We start from the raw sequence: 21,203 nt of genomic DNA on the forward strand, positions 1-21,203 counted from the left end.
CACCCTCCCCGTCACTGGGTCTTTGTTTTGTCCCCTGTAAATGTAAATCCAGTCTCATGACACCCAAGCCTCCTCCCCTGGCTCCCACTCACTGGCCCTATTATCTGCCTTCTACACCAGCAGAGGCTTTGAGGGGGATTTTCTTTAAAATTCACTCCCACTATGTGGTCGAGTGCCATCAGCTTGCGGTCTTGCTTCAAGTGCCACCAGGGCCCTGCTCTCCTGGAGTAATGGGAGACGATGACACGATGACTCTGGTAAGTTCTGAGAGGACCTACAGTGGTTTAATGGAAAACTGCTGGATGTGGGGACAAAAAGAGGAGCAGCATGGGGCACAGCCCTGAAGGCCACATATCAGGCACCGGGCATCTTCGTGTCATGTGAACTGCCACCGGCCTCTGGTGTCATTCCATCTGCTGATGGGGGAGGTGACTTGCTCAGGGTCACAGAGACCCAACGTAGCTCGGCTCCAGGACATGCACTCTTCCCACTAGACCAAGCTGCTCCTACTACACTTCCTGGCACTGGAGAAGAAGAGGAGCGTGTTCTCATCCCAGCTTCTCTTCCTGACTGGGTCATATCAGGAAATGGTTTGGGCCAAGTACTCACTTCCTCCCTCTGGGGCTCAGTTTTCCTGGCTGTGAGATGAGACAGACACTGTGCTATCTACACAGCACTGTTAAGCAACGACCAGGCAAGACACGGATACAATGTAGGAAGGAAGCAGCCCGAGTTTCACAGAACTTCAACTCTCTCAGGCCTAATGGTCCCCTTTTTATTATAATATTTTGTAATGATGCTTGTATTATCCTGAAGTGAAATTCATAGATTACATAGCCTACCTACATAAATTAGGAAAAGATCAGTATAATGCTTTACATGTACTGCAAAGGAGAGAGAAAAGAGAAGTAGTCTATAATAACATGTGCATTACAACACATAAAGAACCAGATCCAGCTACACTAGGAGACGGAGGTGGTCCACACCTGCACCCACCCACAGACCCACTGGGAGTGCTGCTGCCGCAAACGGATGTGACGAAGGGGAGGTCTATGGATGACTGAAACGTCACAGTGACGATGCTGGAGACAGGACTTTCTAAAACAGAAAACAACTCTTGGTAAAGTTACAAACAAAATTAAGTATGATTTTCTTTTGACGTATGCAGTAGCTGAACTCCTAGAAAATTCAGCACATACTAAACCTGGTTAAAAAAAAAAGTGCTTTTTCTTAAAACAGAGCAAGCTCTGGCTCAGATAATGAATGAGTTTTTCAACGGCATGTTTTGGTGGGACATGCAAAACAAGACTTCACTGTGCACGATGATCCTGCACATTGCAATGTGTCTAGCGCCCCTGGCCCCGCTGCCCCTCAATCACCAACACCTTCTCTGTTTCCACTTTGTCTCTGGTGAGAGCTTCTTGTCTAGTCTGACGTTGCCATTTCAGAGTCTAGAACATCAACACCTACAAAGAAGACAAAACGTAACTGAAGCCACATGCGAGGCAATGGCTGAGTGGGGGCAAGAGCCTCCTCCTGGCTTCCAGGGCAGGTTCTCCCCCTGACTCAAGGAAGCTCACGGAGAGTCAAACTTTCTGCAGAGTTTCAGACACTGTGGCAGGGGAGGCATGTTCCTTATTCAGCTGGGACGTGGCCAAGCGGCTGCTGCTGCTACAACCACTACTACTTACTGCTAGTCACCATCACAGACCTTCCTGCCTGTGCTAGGCTGTCTGTCTCAGAATACTTCTACAGCCATCGTCCCCTTGGACTCTCATGCTGCAAGACAGACATGCCACGGATAACCACCTACATTTCATAGACAAAGAAACCAAGGCCCAAGAAAGGGAAGTGAGTTGCCCAAGTCACATGCAAAGGAAGAGCACGGCCAGGTCTAGCACCCAGGTCTCTTGGTTCCCTCAATACCATGATCTCTTACCAAGCAGATGACAGCTTACCCAGCACCCTGAAGAAGAGGGCCTCTTGCCTGGTAAAAGACTGTGGAGGACAATCAGTACTCTGTGTTCCAAATGAGGATACTGAGGCTTGCAAATGTCACTAGACCTGATGAGGTCACATAGTAAGCAGATGGTGGGACTAGGGCAAGAGCCAGGCCTCCTGAGTCTCAGTCTGGAAGGCTAGAACTGCAGTCCCTGTTCTTAGAGGGTTGCTGAGATTCAAAAGGTGAAAAGGTTCGTGCAGTTATCACACATATCCTGAGTCCCCGTGGTGGGTCCCCTCTGTACTTGTTCTAGAGAGGCAGGGACGACTGAGACAACACAGGTTCTGCTCCCCATAAGACTAGCGTGCTGGTAGGGATGCTGGTACCAAAGAGGCATCCTGAATAAAACATGCTAAGTACCACGAAGGAGTAAACATGCAGGGCCAAGGGCACTGGCTGCAGCTGCCCAACAGGAGGCAGTAGGTGGAGCAGCAAGGGTGTGGCCCTGGATGTTGGCATGACCGGTGCAAGGTGTGACTCTGGGGCCCAGTGGCTCTACAAAGCCCTCTGTGAGGCCAGCTCCCATCCCTTCTTTTCCTTCAGCTACGGCAGTAGCTCCAAAGGTTTTTTTTTTTTTTTTAAAAAAAAAAGGTAAAGGGAGGAGAAACTGGATTATACATCCCTAAAACCCTTCCTATCTTTAAATTCACTTGTGACTGCAGCTCAGTGAGGGGATTCTTTATCTACACATTTGATCTCACAGTGGAGCTGCCATGCTTCTTTCTCACGTTCCTGCAGTGATTCATCCAGGGAAACTCTTTCTCAAATAGGCACTCAGACTTCTTATAGTTCCAAATAAAGATTATTATTAGGACCATTAACTGTTATGACTATTTTTAATGCATAACTACCTCATCCCCAACATAATGGGAGCTTTGTAAGGTTTATAAAAACCTTGCAAAGTTCTCTGAGAACTTTCTGAGGAGCAGGGAAACATCTTGGCCCTGGGACCCTCACGCTAGTGTGGAGAGCTCCTTATTCCTTAGAATTGTCTCAAATAAACCAAGTGGCCACCTTCACTAGTTAGGAGGCACAACCCATAAAATAACTCATGCTTTGAGACAATATTATCCACATGAATAACCAATTGATCCAGTATGAGGAAAGGAGCAGCCAAAGCCAGAGATCTGATAAACCATGAAAAGTAATGACTTTCAGCTTTCAGGACCAGATATTACAATAAAGAAAAAGAAAAGTAATGGCTGAAGGTCTGCCTGAGAGGAAGAAGATTTAAACCACTACTGTCATAATAAATAGAAGAACTCAAAAGTCAAGTCCCCTGGGGCTGCTGAATGCAGAGGCAGACTCTGCACTTGTCCCCAGCCCAGTGCCACCTGAAAAGGTCACAGTGGGTTTTAAAAAGACAGCAACTATTTGCCAAATACTTACTGGGTGTTAGGAACTGTCCTGAGCACTCTAAAGGGATGATTACAGTTAATCCTCAGAACCACCAATGGGCAGGTACAGGTCAGGCGACTGGGGTACAGGGAGATCAAGTAACTTGCTCAAGATCAGTACCTACACACACACACACACACCCCCACATGTATACACACCCGCTCACACACACCCTCCTGCAGCACGTGCATGCATATACCCATAGCACACAGGGCCCTGGGCGCAGAGATGTGAAAAACACAGACAGTTGGCACATACCACCTGCCCTCAGGAGCTTGTATCTATGTACTCAACACTCAACAGCTCTTTAGGGACTGTAGATGCATCATGCACTGTGATGGGTGCTGGGATCCAATGGGGAACAGGAGCTGTTGTGTCTCTGCCTCTCACAACAGCCTTGTGGGAGACCAAACAGCAACCGGATCTTAATGTTACAAAGTTGTAAATGGCAATGGGGAGCATGGGGAGCACACAGAAGGGGCGCCTCACCCTGACCTGGGGTGGGCATGAGGGGGGCCACAGAAGTCGTCCCAGAGAAAGGGACACCCAGTAGGAGAGGAAAGATCAGTACATGAGCAGGCAAAATGAAGAGGAAATGGATAAAGAGAGGTAGAAACCAAGTGTCCCGGGAGGCCAAGCGGGGACACAGAAGTTGAGGGAGGAGGAAAGCTTTGCTGAGAGAGCATTAGGCTGGATCCAGAGGGCTGGGGAGGATGTTGATAAGCAGAGATGCTAAGAAAACATTCCAGGGAGGGAACAATATTTGAAAAGCTTGGCATCCAATCCCTACAGGATGCTGCCTTTTCTACATCTGTCCTTGGCTGTGTGCCTTTCTACTGTTTGTATATTTTTAGAAAAGAAAAACACAAGCTCATCTGAAAGCTCCCTGTGTGCTCTTGTCATTTTTGGTATCCTTTTCCTTAAAAAAAAAAAAATCTCTGGGACAATGTAAAATGACAACCTCTCAAGCCCCAGAGCCACGAAATCTTGCCTCTGGTTTCTGTCCTTTTTTTTTTTTTTTTTTTTGGGACGGAGTCTCGCTCTGTCACCATGCTGGAGTGCAGTGAGACGATCTCAGCTCACTGCAACCTCTGCCTCCTGGGTTCAAGCGATTCTCCTGCCTCAGCCTCCCAAGTAGCTGGGACTAGAGGTGCACGCCACTACGCCCAGCTAATTTTTGTATTTTTTCTTTTAGTAGAGATGGAGTTTCACCATGTTGGCCAGGATGGTCTTGATGTCTTGACCTCGTGATCCGCCCGCCTCAGCCTCCCAAAGTGGTGGGATTACAGGCATGAGCCACCGTGCCCAGCCTTTCTGTTCATTTTTAAAAGTAGGTGACAGTACAATGGTGGGTGCCAAGATCAGCAGGCAGCAGAGAAATACTCTGGTCGGAAGTGCCCTTTAAGGAGAGAAGAGGAACGGGTGGGTGTGGGCCGGCACGGGAGAAAGAAAATGCCAATCCTCCCTCTGGCACTTCTGGAGGAATCTAGGTCTCCTAGCTGCTAGCTCGCCCTTCCCCACCATTACACCAGATGGCGTCTCTTTCAGAAGCCAGACGAGGAAGAGCCAAGGAATCTGTGACCCACCAACATGACTCTAGGCGCTAAACAAGAAGTTTCTCCAGCAGAAGGAAAGGTCCAAGGAACGACAAACACAAATAACAGTAACTCCTAAAATGTAGACAATGTAGACATCACCTGACAGTCAAAGAGGTGTACTTATCCTCTATCATGAGCCTGGAACATACCACATGACATTAGGCTGCCTCCATTCATTTGCGGAAGGAAATACAAGATTGCTTTGTCATTAGAGGATGCACGCACCTGGGGAGTGGGAAATCATGCAGATATAACAAAAGGTGCAAGGAGGCTGTGTTCCTCCATGCTGTGCTGCATTTGTCAAAGGTACTTATGAAAATAATGGAAAAGATGAAATTGCCTACTAATGTATGAAAAATGTTCATCCTTACCAGTAAAGAAAAACGCAAGTCAGACCAGGCGTGGTGGCTCACACCTGCAATCCCAGCATTTGGGAGGCTGAGGCGGGCGGATCACTTGAGGTCAGGAGTTCCAGACAGGCCTAGCCAACATGGCGAAACCTTGTCTCTACTAAAAATACAAAAATTAGCCAGGCATGGTGGTGGGCGCCTGTAGTCACAGCTACTCAGGAGGCTGAGGCAAGGTAATCGCTCGAATCCAGGAGGCAGAGGTTGCAGTGAGCCGAGACAGTGCCACTGCACTCCAGCCTGAGTGACAGAGCAAGACTCCATCCTCCCCAAAAAAGAAAAATGCAAATCAAAATGTTTTCCCTTCTCTTGTGTTTACAAAGATTAATGAGAGTATTAATGCCTAGTGCTTATGAAGTCTGAGGGGTGGGCAACTGTCTCTTGCTGGACAGCGTGTAAACCAGGATGTTCATGCTAGGAGGCATTTGGCGAGACTTCCCAAAACTTTATTTTCTAATTTTTATTTATTTATTTTTTGAGACGGAGTTTTACTCTTGTTGCCCAGGCTGGAGCATAATGGTGTACATCTCGGCTTACTGCAACCTCTGCCACCTGGGTTCAAGTGATTCTCCTGCCTCAGCCTCCCAAGTAGCTGGGATTATAGGCATGTGTCACCACGCCCAGCTAATTTTGTCTTTTTTTTTTTTTTTGAGATGGAGTTTCCCTCTCGTTGCCCAGAGTGGAGTGCAATCGCGCAATCTCAGCTCACCGCAACCTCCGCCTCCTGGGCTCAAGCGATTCCTGCTTCAGCCTCCCGAGTAACTGGGATTACAGGTATGCGCCACCATGCCCGTCTAATTTTATATTTTTAGTAGAGACGGGGTTTCTCTATGTTTGTCAGGCTGGTCTTGAACTCCCAACCTCAGGTGATCCGCCTGCCTCAGCTTCCCAAAGTACTGGGATTACAGGTGTGAGCCACCGCACCCGGCCTAATTTTGTCTTTTTAGTAGAGACAAGGTTGGCCAGGCTGGTCTCGAACTCCTGACCTCAGGTGATCTGCCCACCTTGGCCTCCCAAAGTGCTGGGATTACAGGCATGAGCCACCATGCCTGGACCCAAAACTTGAAAAGCACATATATTGTTTGACACAGAAACATGCCCAAGGAAAATAACTGGACAAGCATACAAATATGGACACATGAGATACAAAGTACACATACACATAAAAATACAAGAATGCCCTCCACCACATGAGGGTAATTGTGGAAAATGGGACAATCAACATGTTTCCAAGTAGATGGTGCTTACATCATGGCATTATCTTTGCATGGTCCTCAGCAGACTACCTTAGCCACATAAATATTGGAAGGTTCATACTTCCATTTTTTTTTTCTGAGACAGACTCTTGCTCTGTCACACAGGCTGGAGTGCAGTGGTGCAATCTTGGCTCACTGCAACCCCTGCCTCCTGGGCTCAAGCCTCAGCCTCTCAAGTAGTTGAGACTACAGACACATGCCAACAAGCCAAGCTAATCATGCACACTGTATGATTTCATTTACATGACGTTCAAAAACAAAAGTGGACTTCCTATCTATTCTTAAGTTCAGGGACTGCGGGGAGGGGCCTTTCGGTGCTGACCACATTTTCTTTCTCGATCTGGCACTGGGAACCGCGCACGCACGTGTGTAACAGCTCATCAAGCTGCATCTGCGCATCTGCGCATGGTACTGTCAGTAGACTTGGACCTCGGCTGAAGCAAAAGCTTATTTGTCAGTGGGCTGTAGGACCTCCAGTCCATGCAAAGGAGGCCACTGCCAGCTGAACCAGAATGGATAACTAACTGTTCCCCCTCATGAAAGCTTCAAACCAGGGTACTCTCACATTGTATGCACACATCCAAACTAGCTGATGTCTCCCACCCCTGCCTCAACAAGACACTCATTCAATCCCAGGGGATATAGGAGGTCGGGTTCTGGATCTTACCATCTGACACCGAGAAGTTATTTCCTCATAATGGGGCATGGCTTTCTTATCTGAAAATGAGGGCAGGATTAACTGAAAACATTCAGTAACTTGCTCAGGAGTTCCTCTGCTACCATATGTCAGAACCAGGACTCGAACTGACCAGTGTGACTCCATGCCTGGTGAATTTAATAAAATAACTAGTAGTTTTTACTTAATTTAAGCACTAGCTCTGAAAGGGCCTTTTTTTTTTGCCCTCAAGGTAACTGCATGTACAAGTAAAATAAAGCTTAACTCCCACATCCTGGAGGCAGGCGAGGTAAGTTCAGGTGGAAATGTTAAACTCAGCTCACCGTTCTTGGGTGGAAACAGTTTTGTAAACATTTGCCGGGCGCTTACAATGCCTCAGGCCCTGTAATCATCACTCAACACTGCCACGGTTAAGATGTTTCCTTACGATGCTATCCAAGTACTAAGCAGAAAGTCCACAAACTTTGGAGCATTGTCAAGAAGGGAAAGCTGCAAGTACCTGCTCTATGCACGACCCGTGGGAAGCATGTTCAAAACATGTTCTTTATTTACTTAAAAAACCCACAAAACTCTCCTAGAGAGAGAGAGAGCGTGTGTGTGTGTGTGTGTGTGTGTGTGTATGTGTGTGTAAGAGACAGGCTCTCACAATGCTGTCCAGGCTGGACTCAAACTCTTGGACTCAAGTGATTCTTCTACCTCAGCCTCACGATCTGCAGGCATAATGCACCACCATGCCTAGATCTCCTAGAGCTTAAAGCGGGTCCTAAAGCTCCAACATATCAGGCCCTGTACACACCTTTTTTTTTTTTTTTTTTTGGTAGAGACAAGGTCTTGCTATGTTGCCCAGGTTGGTCTTGAACTCTGGACCTCAAGTGATCCTTCTGCCTTGGTCTCTCAAAGTGTTAGGATTATAGGCCTGAGCCAGCACGCCTGGTCCCAGGACATATTTAAACGCCACAGCCCTCCAGGTTCTGAGTACTGTGTCTCTTCATTTCCCACCTCAATTCTGGTAGCAGTAACAGCAGCAGCAACAATAATGATCGTAATAATACTCACAAATGCTAACAGAGTTGTAGGCCAGGCAACCTAAGAAACATTTTACATTCTAGTTCATTTAAATGTAAAAACAACCCTATGTCCCCCCATTTTATAGGTAAGGAAATTGAGGCACAAAAACATTCAGTAACTTGCTCAGGAATTCCTCTGCTAGCATATGTCAGAACCAGGACTCGAACTGACCAGTGTGACTCCATGCCTGGTTCTTAACCACCAAGTTCTCCCAAGGTAGGCTCTCCAGCCAACGGCAGGACCATTAACCCAGGCAATCAAGACACCCATCCTGGGAAAGCCTTGTTTCTCCCTCCAAAGCTACCACTGCAAACGTCCAATAAAAGCCACACGTAATTTTGCTTCTTTGCTTTAAGTGCCCTGCTGAAAAACTTTTTGCTAGCCCCTCTCCCATGGTCTACCCTAAGTATCAAGCCAGCCCAACGTCTTCCAGTATTTGGGGCCTTTCACTGTGCAAGCCCCAGCGCTGTTCCAATTTCATTTCCAATCTCTTTCCTATCGGCACTCCAGGCCCGAGAAATGCTGCATCACCCTCTTCCCAGCACACGTGGGCTCACTCAGGCCCTTGTGCCTTTGCTGCTTTTCCTGCCTGCGATGCCCACTCCAGCCTCTGCCTGTGACCTGCTCACCCAGAACTCCGGCTCAGATGGCACCACCACTGTGGAAGTCTCCCTTGGCGGCTCTGACGGGTAGTTACTTACATCCTATTCTGTGGTCCCTAAGTACCTTACATGTACCTTTATTAAAACACTTACTGCAATACATTCCACTTAGCTGTTTGAGAACCTGTCTACCCTGAAAAACTAAGAGCCTTGAGGGGAAGGCCGCTGTTCACTTCTTATCTATTTTGCCAACACAGTTTCTTGCCCTAAGTATTTAATAAACTTTTGTTAAACATATGAATGAATAATTAAATTCAAAAATAAAGTCTTGATTGTTTTCTCCCATCTCTCTCAAATGATTGTTCTGGAATACGGGAAACAGGATGGCAAGTTTAAAACAGATCTGGATATGTAGCTTCAGGGACACATCTGTACAAATCTACATCTCACAAGTGGCAAAGAGATACAAACTCCATTCTTTCCTCCTCTGAACTGTTATATCTCTAAATCTAGAGGCAGGCAGCAGCTTTCTCTGAGAACACATGCAACCTCGGCTCAATGCAGTGACAGTGCTAGGACACCCGGAGAGCCAGAGCTGTGGGAGGGCAGAGGTAGAACAAGAGAGGGTCTCGGCATCAGGCCAAGACAAAGTCCTACTTACCTCCTTCTTGGGAATTCATGATGTTCAGGGCAAACAGCATTGCATTGGAGAACGTGGTTGCCTCTTCTTTACTTGCAAAGTTTAAGCCGTAGACCTGGCGGGCATCTCGCCACTGGTGGAAGGTTGGCGTGGCCTGATTGTACTTCAGCCCTTTCACGATTGAATAATTGATCACAACCTGGAGGAGAAAGGAGAGAGAAATACGTATAAATAAATAAAATGTAAGTGAGCTGGAGGGCGCTGCGATGGGGCAAGTATACTGTATCCTTGAGAGGACAGGAAGATGAGGATGGGGTTTGAAGAAGGGAAAAGCAGTATCAGGTAGATTTTCAGACCATAACATATAGAACAGTGAGGGTTTGCAAAACCTATTCTTTCCTTTCACTAACAATGCTATGTAGTTACAACCTCCAGATGAACAGCTGAGCTCGGAGGCAGGTTCCCTGGGCTCTGGTTTGGCCCTGCCTCTCAGCCACTCCACTCATGGCAGTCACTGTACTTCGCTGGGGCTCAGTTTCTCCAGTAATAAGATGGGGATAATAATTCTGACTTTGTCAATCTAATGAGGTTACTGCGAAGATCACACTGTGATACGTATCTTATCTACATCTTACTTATAGCTTACCTTCTAGATATAAAGCTCCTAAGGGCAAGTCTTCTATAATTCGTATTTATGCCTCCTATAGCCCTCTGCACAGTGTCCAATACTTCGAATGCATTAATAAGTGGGTTATTTGTCAAAAGAATAACTTGGGAAAGTTTATGTACCACACATGTATACAGCATTATTCATACCTTCATTATTAATCAAAGAGCATCAACTACTGCCAGGAGCAATGCCAGGCCCAGCAGGGAAGGATACAGAGACGACAGAATCCAGACATTCAGGTGCTTACAAGCTGCCAGGGGATTCAACACCAGGTCTGCCTGACCTCTAAACCTCTGCTCTTTTAGACATTTAAAAGAGGATTATTTCAAAGGACTTTAAGACTATATTCCTAAGTGGTGCCCTGGAGGAAAAGATGCTGGGGCTGGAGCCCTAATTCTGCTTCCCATACCTTCTAGCTCAAAGCCACATGATCTAACATCACCACACTCGTGAATGATCGGTTTTTTGGTCTGTCAAATGGAGAAGAATGTGATATGGCTATGGCATGGCACTCTCACAGGTGTGTTGTGAGGATTAAATTACATATGAGAAAGTAACTGACACAGCTCCTGGCACAAGGTAGGCTGTCAGTGACTGAACCGAGAAATATGATGATCTCTATGAATGGAAGCATGCAAGCAGAGTCTGGATGAGGCCGGAGCACCAGCTCTTAGAGACGTCATGGAAAGGATTTTGCTTTAGAAGTAAGTACAAGATGATTTCTCAGATTTTGTCTGGCTTTGAGGTTGCAAGGACTGTGTGATCTGAGGTTGGGGATAACTCTCTCTATGCTGATTTCTCATTTTCCTCTACTGCTCCACACAGCTGTGCTGCTGGATAAGGTAAAGCCAGAGGACAGCAAACATGAGTGACATCCAGAAAAGCTGTTTTCCAAGTCTTGGTTGGAAGGTGGGCTTGGGTCTTCCTATGACAGGCAGAGGCAGGGAAAAGGGGAGACACACACACAGTACACTAAATCAGCTAAAGAAGTGTAACTGAGGCCAGGCATGGTGGCTCACACCTGTAATCCCAGGACTTTGGGAGGCCAAAGTGGGAGGATCACCTGAGGTCAGAAGTTCAAGATCAGCCTGGCCAATATGGCGAAACTCTGTCTCTACAACAAATACAAAAATTAGCCAAGAATGGTGGTGGGTGCCTGCAGTCCCAGCTACTTGGGAGGCTGAGGCATGAGAATCGCTTGAACCCAGGAGGTGGAGGTTGCAGTGAGCCGAGATTGTGCCACTGCACTCCAGCCTGGGTAACAGAACCAGACTATGTCTCAAACAACACCACCACCACCACCACCCGTAACTGTTTCACAATTTAATTGTTACATATTCACAGGCACATATTTTGGCCAGCATCTACACACAAGTTCCAGGGTGGTTCTCTATTTTTTTGCTCTTTGTGCTAGGAGTATAGATTCACATGCATACACCACTAAAACAAAAGATCTGGACTGTGGGAGACTAGGTTTAGTTATAGGTCATCAGAAAAATGACTAATAAGAACTAGTAAATAATAACTAGTAACTAATAACTACCAGAGAATAAGAACTAGCAAAGTTAACTGTTGTTAAAATAGCTCTTTAGATTACAGGACACATTAATATTGGTACAGTGACCAGAATGAGGGAAGAGAAGAAGCTGCTCCATTCTGCCCTAGTAAATCTCTATCAGAAGTTCTGTGTTCAAGTTTTTTTTGTTTTCATTTTTGGTGTTGCATTTCTAGTGGACAGTAGCGAACTGAAGCAAGCCAGGGGAAAATGCTTTAAAAATTGAAGAAGGTCTCGAAACCACCTTATATCAGGAATGGTTAAGAGATACTGAAGCAAGATAAAAGATGCTTTAGTGTCTCCCGACTACTGTCTCCAGATATTTGAGGAGATACTCTGGGGAAATGAAACTTAGAACCCTATGATTTGATTTAAAAAAAATTTTTTTAGTATGGGTTTTTTTTTTGGATGGAGTCTTGCTCTGTTGCCTAGGCTGAAGTGCAGTGGCATGATCTTGGCTCACTGCAACCTCTGCCTCCCGGGTTCAAGCGTTTCTCCTGCCTCAGCCTCCCAAGCAGCGCCCGCCACCACACCCAGCTAATGTTTTTGTATTTTTAGTAGAGATGGGTTTTCACCATGTTAGCCAGGATGGTCTTGATCTCCTGACCTCGTGATCCACCCACCTCAGCCTCCCAAAGTGCTGGGATTACAAGCGTGAGCCACTGCACCGGGCCTTTAGTATGGTTTTTTTTAAGATAGTGTCTTGCTCTGTCGCCCAGGCTGGAGTGCAGTGGCACAATCTTGGCTCACTGCAGCCTACACCTCCTGGGTTCAAATGATCCTCCCGTCTCAGCCTCCGAGTAGCTGGGACTACAGGTGCATGCCACCATGCCCCAGTTAATTTTTTTTTTTTTTTTTTTTTTTTTTTTTTAGTAGAGTCGGGATTTCACCATGTTGGCCAGGCTGGTCTCGAACTCCTGACCTCAAGTGATCGTCCCGCCTTGGCCTCCCAAAGTGCTGGGATTACAGGCATGAGCCACTGGACCCGGCCTAGAACTCTATGATTTGAGATCTCTGGTTTGCTACACTCTTAGAGGGGAACTTAAGGTGAGTGAGAATATTTTTTCCCCCAAACCTCAAAGTGGCTCTTGGAGGAAATGAGAATTGAGGGGCAGCTGATGCCTAATCCAGAATATGGATAGTATGGCTAGCAGATAATCATTGAAGGGGCTAAACAGCACCTTAGGGATTATCTAACTCAATCCGCTCTTTTTACAGTAGGGAAATGAGGTCCAGGGAGAATGAGTGACTTGTCCAAAGTTACACAGTAAGCTAATGGGAAAATTGGATTTAGAAGCTGAGGACTTTGTGATTTTTTTTTCCAGTATGGTAGTCCCCGCTTATCCATGCAGAATTGGTTCCAAGACCCCCAGTGGATGTCTAAAATGTGGGTAGTACAGAACCCTATATAGACTATGTTTTTTCCTATACATACATACCTATGATAAAATTTAACTCATAAATTAGCCATAGTCAGAGACTAACAACAATAACTAATAATAAAATAGAACAATTATAATGTTTGGAACGGCACATAATTTAAAATTTATGGCCGGGCGCGGTGGCTCAAGCCTGTAATCCCAGCACTTTGGGAGGCCGAGGCGGGTGGATCACGAGGTCAGGAGATCAAGACCATCCTGGCTAACATGGTGAAACCCCGTCTCTACTAAAAATACAAAAAACTAGCCGGGCGTGGTGGCGGGCGCCTGTAGTCCCAGCTACTCGGAGGCTGAGGCGGGAGAATGGCGTGAACCCGAGAGGTGGAGCTTTCAGTGAGCTGAGATCGCGCCACTGCACTCCAGCCTGGGCGACACAGCGAGACTCCATCTCAAAAAAAAAAAAAAAAAAAATTTATGACTTGTTTATTTCTGTAATTTCCCATTAAATATTTTTAGCCTGCAGTGGACTTGGGTATGTGAAACCTCAGAAAGCAAAGCCACAGCTAAGGGGGGTACTGTTGTATAATGAGCTGAAATCCTTCTTCCTAGAATTCCCTCTCTGGTCCTAGCACTAAGCTTTGGAGCCTCACAAATCACTTCCAACTGCAGGAGGTTTTAGGATTTGGACTGGGAGAGTGCAGTGAAGCCTTTCTAGAGGATGCATCCCTGTTCTGTAAGTTCTCTGGGCTCTGCCACACATGGCTGGTCGCTGATTGAGGGCTCCTGGCCCTGCCGTTTCTGTTCTATCTGTAACCGCAGTACAAAGGCTGCTCACCAAGTGCTGCTGTTTGGTGTCTACACACAGCCCCCAACAGTCTACAACTGCTTTGAAGACAGTTGTACTAGGTACAAGGAATGAGCAGAGGGTTTTACCTCAGAGGGTACTGCATTAAAACCCTGGCTTTATTACTTTTCAGTTGTATAACCTTAGACAAGTTGCTCATATCAGTTTCCTCATATGTAAGATGAATATTATAAATAACACTGCACTGAATAGTCTTGTGAAGATGTATTTCTACAGGATATATCCCTGTAAGCCAAATGGCCAGAGAGACATGAGCATTACAAAATTTGTATTTATTATTTGAAAATTGACTTCTAAAACAGGAGTCCAGTGCAATGTGTTTTGGACGTATGTGCAGTGACAAAAGGCCAATGTCACTTGACCATCTGTTGAGGCCGCCAGTGTTTCTTAATTGCCAGACCTGACCAGCCAACAGCTAAAATCTCAGTACCTAATGGTTCCACCTCTTCGTTTACTCTGCTTAGAGTGAGTCAGAGTATCCACCTGAACATGTGCATTTTTGCAAGTCCACTTTTGGGTGAGGCTGCTTCATTTAGTACCCATCACCCAACACTCACCTGTAGAGATAACCATGTTTCTTATTTCTAGCACCATTGGCAAAATATGTCTGTTCTTTCTTTTTTTTTTTTTTTTTTGAGATGGAGTTTCGCTCTGTTGCCCAGGTTGGAGTGCAGTGGCGCGATCTCGGCTCACCGCAAGCTCCGCCTCCCGGGTTTACGCCATTCTCCTGCCTCAGCCTCCCGAGTAGCTGGGACTACAGGTGTCCGCCACTACGCCCGGCTAATTTTTTGTATTTTTTAGTAGAGACAGGGTTTCGCTGTGTTAGCCAGGATGGTCTCGATCTCCTGACCTCATGATCCGCTTGCCTTGGCTTCCCAGAGTGCTAGGATTACAGGCGTGAGCCACTGCACCCAGCCATGTCTGTTCTTAAGCTACACAGAAATGGACTCCTATGGTATATGGTATGTACTCTTTTGTTTCTGGCTTACTTCCTTCAACACAGTGTTTGTGAGTTTCACCATGTTATTGCACATATCCATATTTCATTCTTTTTCCTTTTTGAGATGGAGTTTCACTCCTGTCACCCAGGCTGGAGTGTAATGGCACAATCTCAGCTCACTGCAACCTCTGCCTCCTGGGTTCAAGTGATTCTCCTGCCTCGGCCTTCCAAGTAGCTGGGATTATAGGTGTATGCCACCATGCCTGGCTAATTTTTGTATTTTTAGTATTGATGGGGTTTCACCATGTTGCCCAGGCTGGTCTTGAACCCCCGACCTCAGGTGATCTGCCCACCTCAGTCTCCCAAAGTGTTGGGATTACAGGTGTGAACCACCGAGTCTGGCTGAATTCTTATTGACTGCTACACAGTATTCCATTTTTTAACCACAACTTCTCCATTCTCCTGCTGATGGACATGGGTAGTTTTGCATTCTTGGTTGTTATGAATACAACTGTTACGAACATTTTCATACATGTCTTTTAGTGGACATAGGTACTTGTAAGGATATAAGAAAAACTAAAGTGTTTTTCCTATTCTCTTCAGACCCCAGAATGAGATGGGCTCTCATTCTATCACCCACGCTGGAGTGCACTGGCATGATCATGGCTCACTGCAGCCTCGAACTCCCGGGCTCAAGGGATCCTCCTGCCTCAGCCTCTGGAGTAGCTGGGACATAGGTGTGTGCCACCATGCCTGGCCAATTTAAAACTTTTTTATTTGTAGAGACGAGGTCTTGCTATGTTGCCCAGGCTTGCTATGCTGCTATGTTGAACTCCTGGGCTCAAGTGATCCTCCTGCCTCGCCTCCCAAAGTGTTGTACACTCATACAGTCAAGAGCCACTGCACCTAGCCTCTATTCTCTATTCTCACACACCAAGTAAGCAATTCTGCAGATTCTCAAGTACACATCAAGTGTCCTCTATAATTCTGATGTTATGTACCTGGAGACAGCATCAGGTTCCACAGGTTGAGGGCTGAGTCCCACAAGACTATCCTAACTTCAGATGCCAGTCCAAGTGCAGGTTGTGACTTGTGCTTCTGACCCATAGGCTATAAATCAGGGTTATCATGATCCCTGCCTTGGGTCTGATGAATTTGCTAGAGTGCTCACAAAACTCAGGGAAACAGCTTACCTAGGTTTACTTGTTTCTTAATAAAGGGCATAACAAAGGCTACAGATGAGTGGGCAGATGAGAGATGCACAGGGCAAAGGATGTGGGAAGAGGATGGAGCTTCTCCGCCCTCCCTAGGCATGCCCCCTCCAGGAACCTCCACCAGGTCAGCTCTCTGGAAGCTCTCCCAACTCTGCCTTTTTGGGCCTTTTATGGAGACTTCACTGGATAGGTACGATTGACCACTGTGTAGAAATGTGACTGGACAAAAAGGGTATGATCTCACACTAACAGACTGAGTGGGGAAACCCAGCAAGGCCTGTTTATTCAGATTCTCCTTGGCCTCTCTGCAGCATTCCTTCCTCCAGGGTATGGGGCAGAACCCATTCTGAAATGAGGGTCTTAGCACCTACAATCAGACAAGGTAGGTCAGGGAATTTCGTTAAGACCAGTTTCCAGTCAGAAAAGCAGGGGACGATTCCTGCCTTGGGGAGAAAAGCGGCAGGTGAGGCCGGCAGCATGACGACATTCTAATAAGGGATCTGGAATCTACCAGCTAGAAAGTGTGGACGAAAACTAATACATACATGATAATATCACAATCTTCTATCCAGTGAGCATGCCAAATTCACTTAATATAATTATATTAGTATATATTCTTATATTACTATAATAGTTTGTAGCTTTCACATTTTCCACATACACTATCAAGTCATCTGCGATGTAAGATGGTTTTGCTTCTTCCTTTCCAACTGCTAAATCAGAGAGGTGACAGTGAACATTCTTGTCCTGTTCCTGAATTCAGGGGGCAAGTGGGATACTGAATATGATATCAGCTATAGTTTTTGTTTTGTTGTTGTTTGAGGATACCCTTTATCTGATTAAATAAATCACTTTTATCTTTTAATTACAGTTTCCTCAATTTTTATCACGAAGGGATACTGAATTTTACTAAATGCTTTTTCTACACCTGTGAGACGACCTTATGGTTTTCCGGCTTTATTCCATTAAATTAATCTTGCATTTCTGGAATAAATCGTATTTGTCAAAATTTTCTTTTTAATACATTATTAGATTCAAGTCATTAATCTTTTGTTCAGGCTTACTTATTGCATTATCGTTCATTAGAAATAATGGCTTGCAATTTTCTTTTCTTGTAAGGTTCTTGTGCAGTTTTTGTATCCCGGTTATACAGCATGCTTATAGGAAGACACCATAAGAAGTGGACTTTGCTTCTCTCATCTCTGAAGGAGTAATGTACAATTGGCATTGTTTCTTCTTTATGTTTTTCAAGGAATATGTCCATCTTATCTAAGCTGTCAAGTTTACTGGCATAAGGTTATTAATAATGTTATCCTATGTTTTTAATGTTTCTACGATCTGTAGTGATTTCCCCTTTCATTCATTATATTGGCAATTTGTGTTTTTCTTTCTCACTCTCAATAGAGGTTTATTAATTTTACTTTTCAAAGAACCAACTTTTTCCCTCAAAAAAACCAAGATATTTTGTGTGTCTCTATTATACATCTGCTTTCTACTTCATTAGTTTTTATTTTTTCCTTCCTTCTATTTTTGTTGGGTTTAATTTGCTGTCATTTTTCTTCTACTTTCTTGAGATAGTGGCATAGATCACTGAATTTCAAACATTCTTCTTTTTCTCATATATGCATTTATAGCTACAAATTTCCCCATATGTACCTTTTTGGGGCTTTTTTGTTTTTGAGACAAGGTATCACTTTGTCATCCAGGCTGGAGTGCAGTACTACCACCATGGCTCACTGCAGCCTCAAACTCCTGGGCTCAAGTGATCCTCCAGCTTCAGCCTCCTGAGTAGCAGGGACTACAGGCACATGCTACCACACCCAGTTATTAAAAAAATTTTTTTTGGTACAGGTGGAGTCCCTCCATATTGACCAGGATGGTCTCAAACTCCTGGCCTCAGGTGGTCCTCCTTCCTTGGCCTCCCAAAGTGTTGGGATTACAGGCATGAGCCACTGCGCCCAGCTCATATGTACTGTTCTATCTGCATCCCACAAGTATTGCTATGTTATATTGTCATTACTGTTCAGTTCAAAATATTTTCTAGTTTACACTGTGATTTCTTTTCTGTCTCATGGTTCATCCAGTATTACACTACTTAATTTCCAAACATTTGGAGATTTTAAAAGTTACCCTCTGTTACTAATTTCTGGTTTAATTCCTCTGTGGTCAAAGAACATACTCTGTATGAGTTCCATCCTATTTAACTTGACACTTGCTTTATGGCCCAGCATATGGTCTATTTCAGTAAATGTTTTATGTTTACTTGAAAAGACTATGCATCATACAGTTGTTGGCTATAGTTTCTACAAATGTAAATTAGCTCAAGTTGGTTAACAATGTGATTCAAGTTTTCTGTCTTTACTTATTTCTATTTCTTTATTCAATCAGTAGCTTGGAGGTATGATTAGAATCTCCAGCTATGCTTCTGAATTTGTCCCTTTCTCCCTTTAGATTTTTGCTTTATGTGTTTTGAAGATATATGAATGGATTCATACAAATGTAGAGATGCTATGACTTCTTTTTCAACTGCCCTTTTATCATTCAAAAGTTTGTCATTATCTTTAGGAATACTTGTTGCCTTAAAGTCTACTTTGATATTAACATAGCCACATCAATTTCTTTTGGCTAGTGTTTGTAAGGTTTATCTGTTTCCAATTGTTCACTTTCAACTTTTTGTTTTTGGAGGCTTGTTGGGATCTCCTTATCAGCTTTATTTTAAAAATAATTCTCCAAGGTTTGGCTGAACTGATCTGGACACTTGCTGAAGGATGAACATTTTAAAATGTCGAACTTTTTGCATAGCAGCCCATAATTACAACGTTTGCACAAGTTTTATTCTGGGGAATGTAGGAGTAAGTAGGGTGCCTTTCCTGTTCTTTTAAAGAAAGGTCTTGCAACTCCAAATATAATCATGAACCACATAAAGATGTTTTGGTCAACAACAGACGATATACGATGGTGGTCCCATAAGACTATAGTATGGTATTTTTACTATACTTTTTCTATACTCACGTATGTTTACACACACAAATACCACTGTTACAACTGCCTGCAGTATTCAGTACGGTGACATGCTGTACGGGTGTGTAGCCTAGGAGCAACAGGCTGTACCATACAGCCCAGGTGTGTAGTAGGCTGTACCATCTAGGTTTGTGTGAGCACACTCACAAGACAACAAAATCCCCCAGGGGCGCATTTCTCAGAATGTATCCCCGTCGTTACGGGGTGCATGACTGTACTGTCTTCACACGTTCTGGGGGCTTCTGGGTAAAAAGAGTCAAGAGTCCTTTACAAAAAAGAAAGATGCTTGATAGTGGAGAACTATCTTCTTGACCCCATATATACCTGGATCTAAAAACTACAGAATCTACAGACTGGCAAAGACTTTAGAGGTCTCATCTCATCCAAATCTCTACTTGATGATAGACTATCTTTCCCAGAATCTTACCTCTCAGGCTGGCAATGTAATAGTTTCCATCTTTCAATGGTATGCTTGTAAGAAAGCTCATCCTTTTACTGAGTTAAAATCTTTTTCATTATAGCATCCATGCAATATTCCTAGTTCTGTTCTCCAGGGTCCACATTGAAAGTGAGATTTCTCTTCCACATGGCACCCTTCAGAGACTTGAAAACTGTGGTCATGCCCCCTTCAGTTTCTATCTTCTCCAAGTAAATATCTCTTGTTACTCCTTTGATTGTTCCCCATATTATACCACTTTCAGATCTTTCACCAGTTTGGATGCCCTTCTTCTTGTAGATTCCAGTTTGTTGTACTCAGATGCGGTACCAGCGTTCTGTGGGAAGAATGACCCATGCAGACCAGAGCAGGACAGTAGTCTCCCTTCTTCTGAACCTCTGCCTCCACAAATTCACTCCACCTCTATTAATTTATTCTACCTCTATCAATTCACTCTACTACTAATTCAGCCTGAGAACTCACTAACATTTTTTGTTTTTGTTTTTTTGAGACACTTGCCCTGTCACCCGGGCCGGAATGCAGTGGCGCGATCACAGCTTACTGAAGCCTTAACCTCCTGGACTCAACAGAATCTCCCACCTGGCCTCCTGAGCAGCTGGGACTACAGGCATGCCCCACCAGACCCAGCTAATTTTTATATTTTTTTTTGTAGAGATGGGGTCTCACTATGTTGCCCAGGCTGGTCTTAAACTCCTGGGCTCAAGTGATTCACCTGCCTTGGCCTCCCAAAGTGTTGGGATTACAGACATGAGCCACTGCAACAGCCACATTTTTTGGTGACCAAAACTCATTCTCAACTAAAAATCCTTTAGGTTTTTCACCCTGAATGTGCGATTTAGTTAGATTTTGGCTAATGGTACCACAACTTACTATATATTTTCCCCACAACTGATTACCTGGTTTTATGTCTACCTATTCAGCAAAATGGTGATAATAATTCTTGTATCATTATCCTTACTGGGAGAATAAAATAACAGACATGAAAAGTGCTCCATTAACCATAAAGAGCATTAAACATGTAAGATATCCCTATTTAGTTATAAAAACCGGAATCTTTGACTTTCTTAACATGTCTGACCACTTTAAGGTGGTAGTCCACACGGGCTAAAACCAAATCTGTGAAAATCGGTCGTTCTACTGAGGTCCCTAAAAATTGTTATGGACCAGATTTCCTGCCATTTTCTCTAATGTCTTGGTTTACCAAGAATCTCTTTTCCATTCCTAGCTAAACATGCCCCATCCCTCAATCCTGTCTGACAGCCTGTCTCCTGAACATGCGATTCCAAGTGGGAGGCTGTGCTCCGAACTTCTCAATCAGACTCCAGGAGGCCTCTAAGAATCAACATAGCCCTCCAAATTTAAACAGGACACCACTGAAGACTGCTGTCAGTCCCTCCCGGGGCGGGGGAAAGGTCTCTTTCTCAACATGTGGTTTCCTCTGAAGGAGGCTGTGAG

At 44.8% G+C, this 21,203-nt stretch overlaps 1 protein-coding gene and 1 long non-coding RNA gene across 9 annotated transcripts in view; one reads left to right on the forward strand and one right to left on the reverse strand.

The window, feature by feature from the left end:
* The window catches only part of LOC105467426 (Enah/Vasp-like), a 174,940-nt gene that overhangs the window by 38,542 nt on the left and 115,195 nt on the right, over positions 1–21,203 (reverse strand). For all 7 annotated transcript variants that reach the window (XM_011717025.2, XM_011717022.3, XM_071099611.1 and 4 more), the window contains exon 3: positions 9,669–9,846. In XM_011717025.2, coding sequence (XP_011715327.1) covers positions 9,669–9,846 — 178 coding nt within the window. The remainder of the gene's footprint in view (positions 1–9,668; positions 9,847–21,203) is intronic.
* On the forward strand, positions 122–9,051 carry LOC112424177 (uncharacterized). 2 transcript variants are annotated; one of them, XR_011625554.1, is made up of 5 exons: positions 122–257; positions 6,059–6,179; positions 7,570–7,626; positions 8,491–8,621; positions 8,916–9,051. It is a non-coding gene; the product is annotated as an uncharacterized lncRNA (long non-coding RNA). The 2 variants fall into 2 exon arrangements; XR_003014884.2 differs by lacking the exon at positions 8,491–8,621 and having other exon boundaries at positions 8,916–9,050.

The sequence above is a fragment of the Macaca nemestrina genome, chromosome 7, assembly GCF_043159975.1.
Source record: "Macaca nemestrina isolate mMacNem1 chromosome 7, mMacNem.hap1, whole genome shotgun sequence".
In the NCBI taxonomy this organism is placed as follows: Eukaryota; Metazoa; Chordata; class Mammalia; order Primates; family Cercopithecidae; genus Macaca; species Macaca nemestrina.